We start from the raw sequence: 14,707 nt of genomic DNA, 5'->3' as shown, positions 1-14,707 counted from the left end.
TTGAGATAAGAAATTTGCAGCCTGACTGGGTGGTGGCGCAGTGGATAGAGCATTGGACTGGGATGCGGAGGGCCTGGGTTCGGGACCCGGAGTTCGCCAGCTTGAACACAGGCTCATTGGGTTTGGGCGGGGCTCACTGGCTTGGGCTCAGGGTCGCTGGCCTGGGCAGCGGGTCACTCGGTGTGCTGTGCTCCCCCCCCCCAATCGGGGCACATATGGGAGAGCGGTCGATGAACGGCTAGGCAGCCGTGGGGAAGAGTTGATGTTTCTTGTCTTTCTCCATTCCTGTCTGTCTGTCCCTGTCTGTTCATCTCTCTGGCCCTTTCTGTCTCTGCCACAAATAAAATAAAATAAATTAAAAAAATAAAAATAAAAGCAATCCATTTTTTTCTCTTAAAAAAATGGAGATAAGAAATTTGCAAACCAAAAGATATTGAGTCTAAATTTTTACTCCACAAAAGGCAAATAGATTCAGTTCTTCAGTTGTAATAATGAAAGCTTAAATTTTGAAAGTGTGTATTTACAGATTCTTGATAGGTCAATTACACATGATTCAAGAATTTTGGCATTCAAAAATCTTTGTAATTATACATATATAAATTATATATATAAGTATATATAATTGTATTATATATATAATTATATTTAGCAATGTCTCTTTGTTTACAAAAGAGTCTAGCACTTTCTAATTAAAATAATATTCACTAGGTTTTGTTGATGTTGGGAGATGGCCATGTGAAAAATATAGTGTTCTGTTTTCTTGTCTGGTAACACGTTTTCATAACAAAACGTTTGGTTTTTTTAATTACTCAGTTAATACCACTTTCCTGGGATCTAGACCAAATCTAAGGTGCTACCTAATATTATACATTTAATGTGGCATCTGAAATCTCCAAAAAGAATAGTTGTTAATAATGTTAAGACATCTCATGGAAAACTAGGGATTACCCATTTGCAGACCAGAACAGAGGAGGAAAACTGTTCTCTTTTAGTTAGTGTCTACTGGATACCTTCATGTAGGTCATCTCAGAAAGCCAATAAATGTTCTTGCCCAAACGATCTGTAAGCATGGAAAATGTGCTGTTCTGTGTATACCAATAATGCAAGATACTCAAGGTAAAAGACATATAATTTTATAATAATTTCTGAAATGGTTAAATTTATTATTTAATTCAGAAATAGAAAGCCTGCCTATACTTACAAGGGCTAACCTTTCTTGTAAGCATGAGTAAGTAGTAAATTTTGGCTCAGAACTTTAATCTGATTATAACTTATAAGCATTGGTCTTATAAGCATGACTTCAATAATAAATATTGCCTGGGAACTTTAATCTGGTTATATCTGCCATGCCATTACATGAAAGGAACGTAGCTAACAACATTTTAATAGATCTATTTTAGAATATAGAAGCTCACAAAAAAGATTCTTACTACTTTAATTAACATACATACCCACCCCTGCCCCAATCTTAGGGGGGCACAAATGTCTTCTTACCCCTAATATTTCTTCCGAGCTAGTCATCCAGTTTGTTTCAAGAGTGCTAGAGCCCTATTTTTGTGAAACATTAAAATGTCTTAAGGCAGTTCCCTTTCTGCCCCAGCTGTGGTACTGTGAGCATTTATAAACCAATAGTTCAGCAAGGGAAGATGATTTATTGTTGTGTTTTAAGAGGGGTCATCAAAGTTACCTTAATTTATCTTACAGAATTTAAGTATGAAAAAGTTTACTAGTGTTGTCAGAGTAAAGAAAAAAGAAAGCATAGGCTAGCAGGAGAGAGGGAATATGGACACATAAAATAAGAATAACTATAAAGCACCACCAAAGAATGAAAATTGAAATTTATTTACTATCTTACAGCCACTCTGCAGAAATAGTTATGAAACAGTAAATTCATTTAATATGGCATATGAAATTATTATTGTGTGGTATAATATCCAAGTGACTGAAGTTTTCTACTTAAGGCATAAGTCTACTTAAGTAGACTTCTTGTGACTTCTTATTTATCTTCATGAGGTAAAAGGAGATTGCCTCTGCGCATCTGGGCCCACTTGCTGGCCTCGTTGGCTTTTCTGCCCTGTATGTTGCAATGTTGGGCTTGTAACTTGGTCAAGTTACCTTGGGAAAATTCCTCCGAAATCTTAGCGTGGAAGGTCTGTAAAAATAAAACAAAAAATTCTTTGGTTACCCTTGGAAAAAATAATCCTTCTTCCTAAGTAATCATTTAACTATGTTTATTAAAGTTAAGTAGTATTAAATACATCTGCAATCCTGTCAAATCACATTAATCTCAAACCGGAAGATTTTTTTAAAATTATGTTTTCCCGTCAGATTCCCTGTGGTACAGTAGAGTCGTTTTTGAAAGAACACTGGTAAATACTTGGATTTTCAATTCCAAAACTTTTTCTATTTATTATAGTATTATCTGATCACTGTATACAAAGCTGGACAAAGGAGGCATCTGCTATATTATTCCTACTTCTCCAAGTCAATGACAAAGAACAATTAATTCACAGCTTCTTCTGCATCAAGTCCATAGCCAGTCATTTATCCTTCTTCTCCTCTCCTTTATTTAAAGCTTTGTCTCAGCAAGATCTCCCAATTCTTTCAGCCATTATTTGAATCCTGGTTCTACAAGCCTGATTGTCATAGTGCCATTTAACTATTTCACTCATTCATCTCTTTTTCTTTTAACAATCTTTATTGAACAGTTCGTAGCACAAGAAATAATTCATTTCTGAAGTCCTTGTTCTCAAGTTTGCAAACTAGAGAAATTGAATCCCTTACATACCTTGATTATGTGCTGCCATACATTCTACATCATTCCTCAGATCTAGGCGTTGCCCATGATCTGCTTTCTCTGGTGCCAAGAAAAATCCACAAAGCCATTCTGATTGGTTCCAGTACAATTCATGCTTTGTAGCCTAATCTAAACTTCTCATGGCTACGTAAAAGCTTTCATGCAGTTTTTACTGACTTACCACATTCTTCACAGAATTTCTTGACTCTTTCAAACTCCCAGCTAAACAGGCTCCCAGGAAGTGATTCACTTTTTATTATCTGGAGTAAGTCACCTTTCTGATAATAAGTATTCTGGAATTCCCTCTGTAGTTGTAGTTTTACTTTCCCTTGTTCATCATTGCTTTCTCTTAAGAAGAAAAGGATCTTTCGCCTTGCCAAACAAACCATCCCACGTGTGTGGGGTTTTTATTCCATCTCTTCCTGTTTTTCTCAGCACATTTTTTCATCAGTTTTCCTTTACAAACTTAATCTCCTCCAATCTACAGGGCTGTTATCAACTGCTTAAAACCATGCTCAGACATTCCAGTCTGCCCAAAAGACCCTTATTACTCATTCAGTCTTTAAAAAAAAAGTTTCTTCTTCCTCATACCCCTAAACTAATTGAAAAAGTAGTGTATACTCATTTTCCCAATTCTTTACTAGCTGGTCCTTCTTTAACCCCTTCTGATTTGGCCTTTGACTTACCTGTGCAATGGAAAAGCCCTCTTAAAGATCATCAGAGACCTTTGTGTAACACTTATATTCATCTATTCATTCATCCACTCATTAATATTCACTCAGAGGATATTTATTTTGTGATTGTTAGCAGACACTTGGCAGATACTAGAAGTACATCTAAAAACAGACACTCTTTTTTGTCAGAGGGTTTGTAATCTAGGTAGAGAAAACAAGTAGAGAATTACTATGTGGAATAGTTGCAACTAGTTATGTGTAAAGCAATATGAAAGTAAAAAAAGCATTGTCCAACTCAGCTTTTTGGTGGTCATGAAAGCTTTTGTGTTGAAGTTAAGGTTTCTCTTAAAGAGAAATTAAAAAGTACTCAGGTTTAAAAAAAGGGATGGGGACAGCATTCCTAGCAGAGAGAGTATCTTTAGGAAGGAACCTAAAAGTTCATATGCTTTTGGTTATAAAGTTACAAATTTGTCATGGGAGAACAGAATTTGGTGAAGTGTGTGGCTATGAGGCCATTGGGACAAGGGTTTTACCTCTGTTGAGTTTTTAAAGTTCTATTTAAGTGTTTGTGTACGTGTATATTTTGGGGAGTGGGAAGTAGTTCTATACTTTTAATCTGTGTCTAACAAGTGAATCTTTGACTTTACAGTATCAAGAGCCACTGCTATAAATGTAGATGAAGATCAGGTTATAAAAGGCTTTGACTATCAAGCTAAGAAGTTTTTAATTGCATCTTAAAGAGTCTAATTTGAAGAAGTTTAAGAAATAGAGCAATATGCCCAGATTTTTGTGTCTGTAAAGTTCACTCTCTGTAATGTAAATTATAATATGAGATGAGCAAGACTGCAGAAAGCAGAATGTAGGACACACGAAGTAGCCCAGGCATGAGAGGAATAGTGACATGAGAACTATGGTGAGTATGAAGAAGAGCAGGCAAGTCAGACACATTTTGAAGGTAGAATTTAGATTTTAGTGAGGCACACACTACACAACTCTACACAGTTTCCCCCACTCTTAATGCTTACTCATCTTATTCTGGTGGAACTAAGCATCCTATCTGGAATTAATTTTTTACTTCTACATTTAAAATTTGAACCTGGGACTGTGGCTTTGTATTTTCTGTCCCTTATAGCATCTATCGGAGAGTTACATATAGTAAGCATTCAAAACTGGTTGTTAATGATGATTTCCATATAGCATCTACTCTGTTGTAAGATCTTTGTGTATATTAATTAATTTAATGTGCACCACAACCCTACCAGGTGTACACTATGATTACTCTGTCTTTGCAGCTGACGATCAGTCACATGCACATTAAATTATCTGTCTAACATCATACACCTAGCAGTTAGTGGAGCTGAGATTCAAACCCATGCAATCTGCTGTTAAGAGCCCAGGCTCTTAACCAGTATGCAGACTGCCTCAAAATTGGAATTGCATTGTTTAAATACCATCCAGGGATTTGTAAATTTAAAGCATTATACAAAATGTTCTCATTTCACAAGAGTAAACATGGTATTTGATTTGTGTGGAATAGTTAATGCATTTGCTTTCTAATGTTTTTTTGTTTTACTCCTTTTAGAACCAATTCGAAGATACAAAACTTACCACAGTGATATTTTTAGTACCTCCAGTGAAAGTCCATCTATTATTTCCTCTGAATCAGATTTCAGACAAGGTGAGAGCCATGTCAAGAAGCAAAGTGTTTTTAAGAAATCATGATTGCTGCCCTGGCCGGTTAGCTCAGCGGTAGAGCGTCGGCCTAGCGTGCGGAGGACCCAGGTTCGATTCCCGGCCAGGGCACACAGGAGAAGTGCCCATTTGCTTCTCCACCCCTCCCCCTCTCCTTCCTCTCTGTCTCTCTCTTCCCCTCCTGCAGCCAAGGCTCCATTGTTGCAAAGATGGCCCGGGCGCTGGGGATGGCTCTGTGGCCTCTGCCTCAGGCGCTGGAGTGGCTCTGGTCGCAACATGGCGACGCCCAGGATGGGCAGAGCATCGCCCCCGGTGGGCAGAGCGTCGCCCCTGGTGGGCGCGCCGGGTGGATCCCAGTCGGACGCATGCGGGAGTCTGTCTGACTGTCTCTCCCCGTTTCCAGCTTCAGAAAAATGAAAAAAAAAAAAAAAAGAAAGAAATCATGATTGCTCTTTTTTTCAGTAGGGTTGAGGTATGAGGTGGCAAAAGAATAATTTTATATAAGATTTAAGAATTATGAAAAGCTGCCAGTTACTCATTTTAACAATATTATAGGGGCTTAATAGCAATTTCATCAAATAACAATGTAGTCATTTTCATAATATAGAAAATAACTTATTTTCTTTAAAAATAACATGACTTAGCCCTGTCTGGGTGGCTCAGTGGATGAAGCATTGTCTCAGTGCCCTGAGGTTGTGGGTTCTATGCCTGTTCAGGGCACCTATGAGAAGCAGTCAAACACAGCTAAATGAAACAACTAAGTGGAAAAATGAGTTGATGCTTCTTTTTCTCTCTCTCCCTCTCTCTCTCTCCCTCTCGCTCTCTCTCCTTCTCTCTCTCTATCTCCCTCCCCCCTTTCTCTCTCTGTCAAATCAAAGGAAAAATTAAAAATAAGTAATAACATGACTTAGCTCTAGAGTGTAATGACATAGTTATCAATTTGATTATGTGAATATGATTTGAGCCTGACAAGGCAGTGGCGCAGTGGATAGAGCATCGGATTGGGACACAGAGGACCAGGTTCGGAATCCCGAGGTCGCTGACTTGAGCACGGACTCATCCAGCTTGGGCATGAGCTCACCAGCTTGAGGGTGGGATCATAAACATGACCCCATGGTCCCTAGCTTGAGCTCGGAGGTTGCTGGCTTGAAGCCCAAGGTCACTTGCTCTGCTGTAGCCCTCAGATGCCTCAACGAAGAATTGATGCTTCTCATCTCTCTCCCTTTCTGTCTCTCCCCATCTGTTCCTCTCTCTGACTCTCTCTCTGCCTCTGTCAAAAAAAAACAAATATGATTTGAATATGAATCTGTCTGCTAAATGCTTGAGTTTTTAATAAGATTACTTCATGTTATTTGTGTTATTTCATAACACAAATACCTTTTTTAAAAGGAATACCTTTTTTCATTTACAATTAGTGAGAAAAAGTGAAGCTTCAAAGAAGTTTGAATCCAACAGTGGTCTCACAGGAGTAGATGAAACTCCAACTCAAGGCCAGTCACACAGACCAAGGTATGTGACATGAAAATAATATATTCCAGTGACAGGTTTGTTTGACTTTTAATTAGAATTAAGTCAAAATTTTAAAAATTATTCTATTTTCTTTGTTTTCTCCATTTTCCTTTTCCTTTTCCTTCTCTTTAAGTTCTTACAAATTTATTCAGTTATGTGAAAGACATTATACAGGGTGTCTGTAAAGTCATGGTGCACTTTTGACTGGTTACAGGAAAGCAACAAAAGATGATAGAAATGTGAAATCTGCACCAACTAAGAGGAAAACTCTCCCAGTTTCATACCTATTCAGTGCAGTTCGATGTGGGCTTATGCACAGATTTTTTAGGGCTCCTTAGGTAGCTATCCCGTATAGCCTCTACAGACTCGTCACTGACTGATGGCCTACCAGAACGGGGTTTCTCCACCAAACTGCCAGTTTCCTTCAACTGCTTATCCCACATAGGAGTAATGTTATTCCTATGTGGTGGCACTTTGTTATAAACGCGCTGATATTCACGTTGCACTTTGGTCACAGATTCTAATTTAGCTAGCCACAGAACACACTGAACTTTCCTCTGTACCGTCCACATCTCTACTGGCATGGCCGTGGGCTGCTCCGCCGTATACACAGTGTTACATCATTATCTGTGCATGCACACATGCTGCCACATCATCCTACAGAAACTGGGAGGATTTTCCTTTTACTTGGTGCAGATTTCACATTTCTATCATCTTTTGTTGCTTTCCTGTGACTGGTCAAAAGTGCACCATGACTTTACGAACACATTGTAGTAGTTTAAGTGTGCGTTATTAGAATCTTAAAATTAGAATTGGCTCTGATGTTATAGTATAGTTTGTGCTTGATTTTGCAATTGTCAATGTGACTATAATATAACTTATTAACAGGAAATTCTGAAGCATGGCATTAAACATTGTGTAAGAAGATAAAGAATAATACCTTTTTGAAGGTTGAACAGGTTCAACAAGCAAAATTTTACCGAGTATTATTTGTTGAATGAATAATAAGAAGGTTACTACTAAGTAACCTGTTCTTCAAAAAGTTAATTATTCACTACATTTTTCCTGGTTTTAAAGAGGTCCTTGTAAGTTTTTTTAAGTCCAATTTGAGCTATTTAGATACTCAGCTTTTATATAAGGTTATAAGATGTTATTGTTCAGACTTAGAGCTATGTATTGGTTTACTTTGTTTTAACTGAAAAGTGTCAAGGCAGCAGTGAGTATATTGATGTGTATTTTTTTTCATGTGTGCACAGGTCCCTTATATGACCAAAAGTATATTGTTAATGTTAAACACTAACAATAACAAAAATTTAAAATTTATAATGTGATGCTAGAGAACCAGAGGTTGCTTCAGTATTTACTCTCACACTATGGGAATCCTTTCAAATTCATTATCTCAGTGTGTTTAATTCAAGTGCCACCGTGTACAAACAAGTCACTTGGAAATTAACAAAAACTTGCCCCTTAGCTAATTAATTCTGGCAGACACTGTTTCACACCCGTAAACTATTAATAGACTAGGTAACCCTAGCCATGTGATTAAAGGTTTCAACTCCAAGTAATTAAATACATTGCACTAAAATTATCTTTAATATTCCAGTTTCTATTAAATTGATGTAATTTTCTTTTCTCTCTTATACCTTTTTAAATAGTTCATGATGTTTTATTTTACTTGAGGAAAGCTCTAGTAAGTATTTTATTTACCTAAAGTGATGTTGTATTTGCATAATAGCATTATATTACTATAACCTCATTGTGGTTATAGTAATTTAGACAAAGACACATGTATGCTTGATATTGCACAGTTTTCTTAAAGAAGCAAAAGTGTTTGCATATGAACACCAGTAAGAAGCAGATACTGAATTGCACTGAGCTCTGTGTTGAATTAAGGAAGTCACTCTTCTCTATATATGTAATTTGGAGAAAACATAAAAATAGTTAATATGATGCCCTCTTAGTTTGATCAAAAGTAGGAGTAGTAAAAACAACTAGAAGAATTATTGGCATTGTTTGTTAAAATTGATTGGTTTTGTAGTCAACTTGTTAGTCATATAAAAACATATTCCTCCAAATAAAATTACATCATTTTGTGTGTCTTATATCAATTTTCTTGAGAAGGTACCTCAAAAGTATCAAGGTTATGAGAGTATCTTAGTTTCAACTTTTCAACTGTTCCCAAGTTTTATATAGGAAACTGACATTAAGGCCATCTTTGTTCTCAAATCATGGTTTAGTCATACATTATATTTTATTTCACACTTTGAAGGGAAAATCCCAGTGTGCTGTTTATAATACATGTGTTGGATAAAAGATATAGGTGAAAGAAAAATATTTCAAGAAGTAGATTGTTAGGTCTGTGTATATGTTAAATTTAATGCAAGATAATCAACTTTACTTCTTTTAGAATAAGACTACCCATCTCTTTTATCTGCCCACAGAAAAACACAACCAAAATACTGTCCATATTTCTTATTGAGGTGCAGGATTTTCTGACTAATGTACAAAAGTTCCTGATAATATTCTTAACTGGCTGGTACACAATCGGGAGATCTGGTTTTCTTCTTTAGGTCACATTTGTGAGATCTCTAAATAGAGTTGTATTTAAACATGTTACATAGTTCTTTATAAAAACTTTCCATTCCCTTTAGCTAGAATGAAGTGGAAAAACAGATCCAGACAGTTCTATTGATTTGTAAAACAGGGGGTGGGAACAGATTAACAGGAAATTATGAGTCAGATGCCACAGAATGAGTATTTTTGGTTTCTGAGCTATCAAAAGTGTCTTTCAGTGATCAAAAAGGATATTCAAAGCTGTTTGCCAGAGAGCATCACTAAGTTTTTTTCTGTGTTAACTTTTGAAGTACAGTTTATACATAGTACAATTCCCACTGCTTCTATGCCTTTCTGTTTAATGAGGTAGCTTTTTTTTTTCCTGACTCAAAACAACCTTTTTATTCATTCCCAAATGATTCAGATTTTCTGAGTTTTTGTTTGTTTTGTCTCTTTGTTTTGTTTTCTCACTCACACTCTTCAGTCATTTTGGGAACTTGTACCGAATGGTGTGTTGAAAGAGATAAAATTATAGTCTTTTGCTATCTGTTGTTTGTAGCTCTGGTATAAAATAATTTGACAAGAAAGCTAATATATTTGATGAAAAATAACAGGTGTGAATTAAAATGTATAGATTCAATTTCTTTTCATTATCTTTGACTCCATTAAGTGAGATTCACGAGTCATAAAATTATATTTACTCATTTGCTCATCAAATGTTTGTTCAGCACCTACCGTGTAGGGCCCTTGTAGATACTGGAAATAGAGTCCTGAACAAGACAAAAACAGTCCTTCAGGGGTATTTCTGCTGCTTAGAGATAGCCAATAAACCACTGAAAAACAAGTAAATAATGCACCATTAGATAGTGATGCTGCTTTGGAGAGAAATAGAGCAGCCTAAAAGGATAGAGAGTGCGGGGTATGATGTCCACGTTCTGTGTTACATAGGCAGGATGGTCAAAAGTGGTATGTCCTAAAAGGTAATATTTGAACAGAAAACTATTTGAAATGACGAAGTGAATTACGCAGACAAAAGGAACCAGAAGAGTAGAGGCCCTGAGGTGAGAGAGATCTGTTGTGTATTAGAGGAATAGCAAGAAAGGCAGTGTGGCTGCAGCAGAGTAAGTGAAGGGCAGAGCGGATGGTAACCCACACCCGAATCACATCAGACCTCAGAAACTGAGGTGAGCATTTGGGATGTTATTCTGAGTGTAATGGGAGGCCATTGGATGGTTGAAAGCATACAGATCCAGAATCTAATTTATATTTTAATGGGATTATATAGATCTGTTCTGTGAAGGGCAGATTAACAGGAGTAGAAGACCAGTTAGGAGGCAGTTATAGCACAGCCTGTGAGATGGACACGGCACAGGTGTTAGTGACAGAGAAGAGTCACGTACAGCTATCTTTAAGGTTCTGCATTCAGAATTTGCTGCTTATTGAATGTAGGTTTTGCAAGAAAGAGAAATTAAGAATGACTCCAAGTTGTTTGCTAAGCAACCAAAGAATGATTGAAAGAAGGGTTGGATGACGGAAAAATGTATCAAGAATTTAGTTATAGTCTTATTAGGCTAAAGATGCATATTAACATCCAAGTCGAATTCAGGGGAGAGACTGAAGTTATAAGAACATGAAAGGAAATTAAGCCCATGTGACTAGATGAGATATAGGTATGGAGTGTATAAGGAGCTTAGAACGATCTGAAGGTCTGAGCACTGTTGTAGTCTAACATAAAAGAAATTCGAAATGAAGGCGGATCCAGCAAAAGGCATGAAGGAAGAGAAACCAGTGAAGCAGAAGGAAAATAAAAGGAGCATGGTTTCTTTTTCTTTTTTTTTTTCTTTTACAGAGACAGAGATAGAGATAGATAGGGACAGACAGACAGGAATGGAGAGAGATGAGAAGCATCAATCATCAGTTTTTCGTTGCGACACCTTAGTTGTTTATTGATTGCTTTCTCATATGTGCCTTGACTGTGGGCCTTCAGCAGACCAAGTATCCCCTTGCTCAAGCCAGCGACCTTGAATCCAAGCTGGTGAGCTTTGCTCAAACCAGACGAGCCCACACTCAAGCTGGTGACCTCGGGGTCTCGAACCTCGGTCCTCTGCGTCCCAGTCCAATGCTCTATCCACTGCGCCACCGCCTGGTCAGGCGAGCATGGTTTCCAAAAGTCAAATGTGTTAAGAAGAGGAAGGACTGAGCAACAATGGCATATGGTGCTTAAAGATAAAGAAAACTAAAATTGATATAATTCTTCCTTTAGCTTTGGTAACATAGATGACAGTCATTTTTGTAGCCAGTTTTGGTGGAGTAATAAGGACTAAAAGTATTGGTCAGAGTCCAAAAAAGTGGGAGATAGAGATAATTTTTTTTTCTTTTCCTTTTTTTTTTCCACCCATTGGTTTTGAGAGAGAAGAAAGGAAATATGGGGAGAAAGGAGGAGAGAAAGAAAGATAGAGGGAAGCATCAACTTGTTGTTCCACTTATTTGTGCACCAGTTGATCGCTTCTCATATATGCCCTTACCCTGACTCGAACTGGCAGCCTCGGGGTTGAGCCAGCACCCTTGGTACTCCAGGACAATGCTCTATGCACTGTGCCACTGGCCAGGACGAGATAAAATTTAAATGACAATTTTGAATATATTTACTCTAAATAACAGCAGGAAATGGGATAGTCTAAAAGAGGATGTGGACCCAAAGGAGGATATTTTATTCTGTGTAGGAAATAGTGTAGCATGTTTTTTTACACTAATGAGAAAAATAACCTAGTTTACCAGACTGTTGACGCATGTGAGAGGATAACTGCAGGAGAAGGGAAAGGGGTGCAGTCCCAGGCACAGTGGAGGTTTGGACCCTATGTAAGTGCAGAACACCCATCCATTATAACAGAAGAGAAGACGGAACATATATATGTAGATTTGGAAAGTTTGATGGTATAAGGATAAGGAAGTTATTTACTGATTGCTTCTTTTTCACCAAAAAAAGTGAGGAAAAGTCATCAGAGAGAGGAAGAAGAAGAGAATATGGAGCTTTGAAAAGAAAAGGAAAAGAAGATGATATAAATTACTTCTCTAAGAAAATGAGTAGCCAGGAGTACTTGAGAGCCAAGTGAGGTCAGTCAACCTGGTTCTGCAGTTTCATGAGAGTTCAGGAATGATCGTAATGGTAGGTCGGCCTTAGGTTTTAAGCAATGTAAGGGCAAGAGAGGAATAGCAGCCAGAGAGAAAGTGGTAGACTTGATGGGTTAAAATTCCTGATAGTCAATGAATTATTTGAAGAAAACTATTATAGGAATTGAGCTAGGGAAAAAAAAGATATTATATAGGGGGAGGGTATTGGAGAATAGAAATAAGAAATTTGAGAGGTGGTGTAGTTATTGTGGATACCAGCATGACCGTGGGAGTAGATTGTCAGCTGCAGCGGAGGAGGCAGTGTCAGAGGACCCATCAGTCTGTATGTACAGCCCCACCATGTATGATGCAGAAGTGGATGGGAAGAAAAAGACTGAGTCAAGCATTTAAATCATGAATGAATAAGGAGGGAGTTGGCCAATAGGACAATAGATGTCTGGAGCAAAGCAGAGCAGTGAATGGTGTGATTTCACAGCATGTGCTTCAGGGATGCTGGGGACTATTGGAGGAGGGACAGCAATCATCTGGAAGCTGAAATAAGTATTAAGGGGAAACTCATTCCCACCTTCAGGCCCACTAGTTCAGGACTATCAGAATAAAACAGCTCCAATATGAGAGAACTGCAGCAGAAGCAGTTTTCATAGGATGCTGAATGTTCAGAAAAGAGGTGGATGAAATAGACCTACCTACTAAAAGTGTGGACAGCATATTGTATCAATACATTACAAGTAGAATGGAAATGTTACTGCAACGGTTTTTCTGAGATGATAAAAGTAAAATTTGTTTAAATTATTGATTGCTTCATAAATTATTGATTTTTTATTTAACATGTTTTTCCCTGACTAGACTTAAAATAATTGTTTTCTTCCCCATTCTTATTTTTCTTCTCTCTTCTATATAACAGACAATATGAAACACCCCTTGAAGGCAACTTAATTAATCAAGAGATCATGCTAAAACGGCAAGAGGAAGAAATGATGCAGCTCCAAGCTAGAATGGCCCTTAGACAGTCTCGGTTGAGCCTGTATCCAGGAGACACAATTAAAGCTTCCATGCTTGACATCACCAGGGATCCTTTAAGAGAAATGGCCCTAGAAACAGCTATGACCCAAAGAAAACTGAGGGTAAGTTGATTCTCCAATTTTTGCATCTGCACTTAATCTCACAGGAAAATGTTATGCAAAGAACTTATAAATAATCGACAGGTATCCTAAAGTTACCTGTAGATGAAATTGAAATCTCATGTTAGTTTTCAAAAGTGTTTAAAAAAATAACTTACTGGTATTAAAATAAATATTTAGCTGTTTTTATCATTTTATTTTAAAAATAATATTAGATGGGTTTAGAGTATTTTTACTGTATATTTTTAAAGTATATGTGTGATCTTTAAAGTCACCTGGCTTTATTCAGTAATACAAACTTTCTTTTGTTTTTTGGTGGTTGTTTTTTTAATGTAAGTGAGATGGGGGGAGATAGACTCCTGCATGCACCCCAACTGGGATCCACCCAGCAACCTTCTGGGGCCCATCTGGAGCCATGCTCCTAACCGAGCTATTTTTAGCACTGAGGTGAAGGCTCAACAGAACCATCCTCAGTGCCCTGGGCCAATATGCTTGAATCAATCAAGACATGGTTGTGGGAGAGGAAGACAGAGAGAGAAGAGGGAATTTGGGGGGAGAGGGAGAAGCAGATGGTCGCCTCTCCTGTGTGCCCTGATTGGGAATTGAACCCAGGACATCAATATGCTGGTCAACACTCTACCACTGAGCTAACCAGCCAGGCTCTGTGAACTGTTTTTTAATATTAATAAATTTATTATCTCACAAACCAAGGAAGTCAGAGATAGACTTTCAGGGTTGAGTCAGAAGAATACTATTCTCAGAATTATGGCAATAATTTACTTTATAGTCATGTGAACTCCAACTATTATAACCTCATATCATACTAAATAGCATGGGCTTCCAATAATTAGCCACATATAAAGCATAAAACACATACATGCAGATCTTTTTTCTAAATCATAGAATTAATGCATAACTTTGGCTTATTAACTATTCATAAATGATAATCTATACCTTTACAGCATGCCACTAGTATGTGTCATCTCACTATAACCTGTGCTTTCTTACCAGGCAGCCAGTGTCTGGCTGTTCCAGAGACACTTTATCAGAGCCATGCTTTATCAATGACTAGAGAACTACAGGTCATTAGAAGGTCACATAGTGGTGTGGGTTTTTGTTGTTGTTTTCTGAAAAGTAAAGGAAGAGTATGTTTTGGAGGCTGAGGAAGAGTATTAGTATTGGGAAAAACAGTTTCACAGTTGAATTAATGTCCTTTTCCAGAACATAAA

At 37.4% G+C, this 14,707-nt stretch overlaps 1 protein-coding gene across 5 annotated transcripts in view; it reads left to right on the top strand.

The window, feature by feature from the left end:
* PTPN13 (protein tyrosine phosphatase non-receptor type 13) overlaps nt 1-14,707 on the top strand; it is a 243,238-nt gene that overhangs the window by 113,477 nt on the left and 115,054 nt on the right. For all 5 annotated transcript variants that reach the window (XM_066281165.1, XM_066281164.1, XM_066281168.1 and 2 more), the window contains 3 exons: nt 5,054-5,149; nt 6,579-6,672; nt 13,262-13,481. In XM_066281165.1, coding sequence (XP_066137262.1) covers nt 5,054-5,149; nt 6,579-6,672; nt 13,262-13,481 — 410 coding nt within the window. The remainder of the gene's footprint in view (nt 1-5,053; nt 5,150-6,578; nt 6,673-13,261; nt 13,482-14,707) is intronic.

This window comes from Saccopteryx bilineata, chromosome 5, assembly GCF_036850765.1.
Source record: "Saccopteryx bilineata isolate mSacBil1 chromosome 5, mSacBil1_pri_phased_curated, whole genome shotgun sequence".
NCBI lineage: Eukaryota > Metazoa > Chordata > Mammalia > Chiroptera > Emballonuridae > Saccopteryx > Saccopteryx bilineata.
Note: the sequence above shows the minus strand (reverse complement) of the source record. Positions and strands in the feature narration are given on the sequence as shown.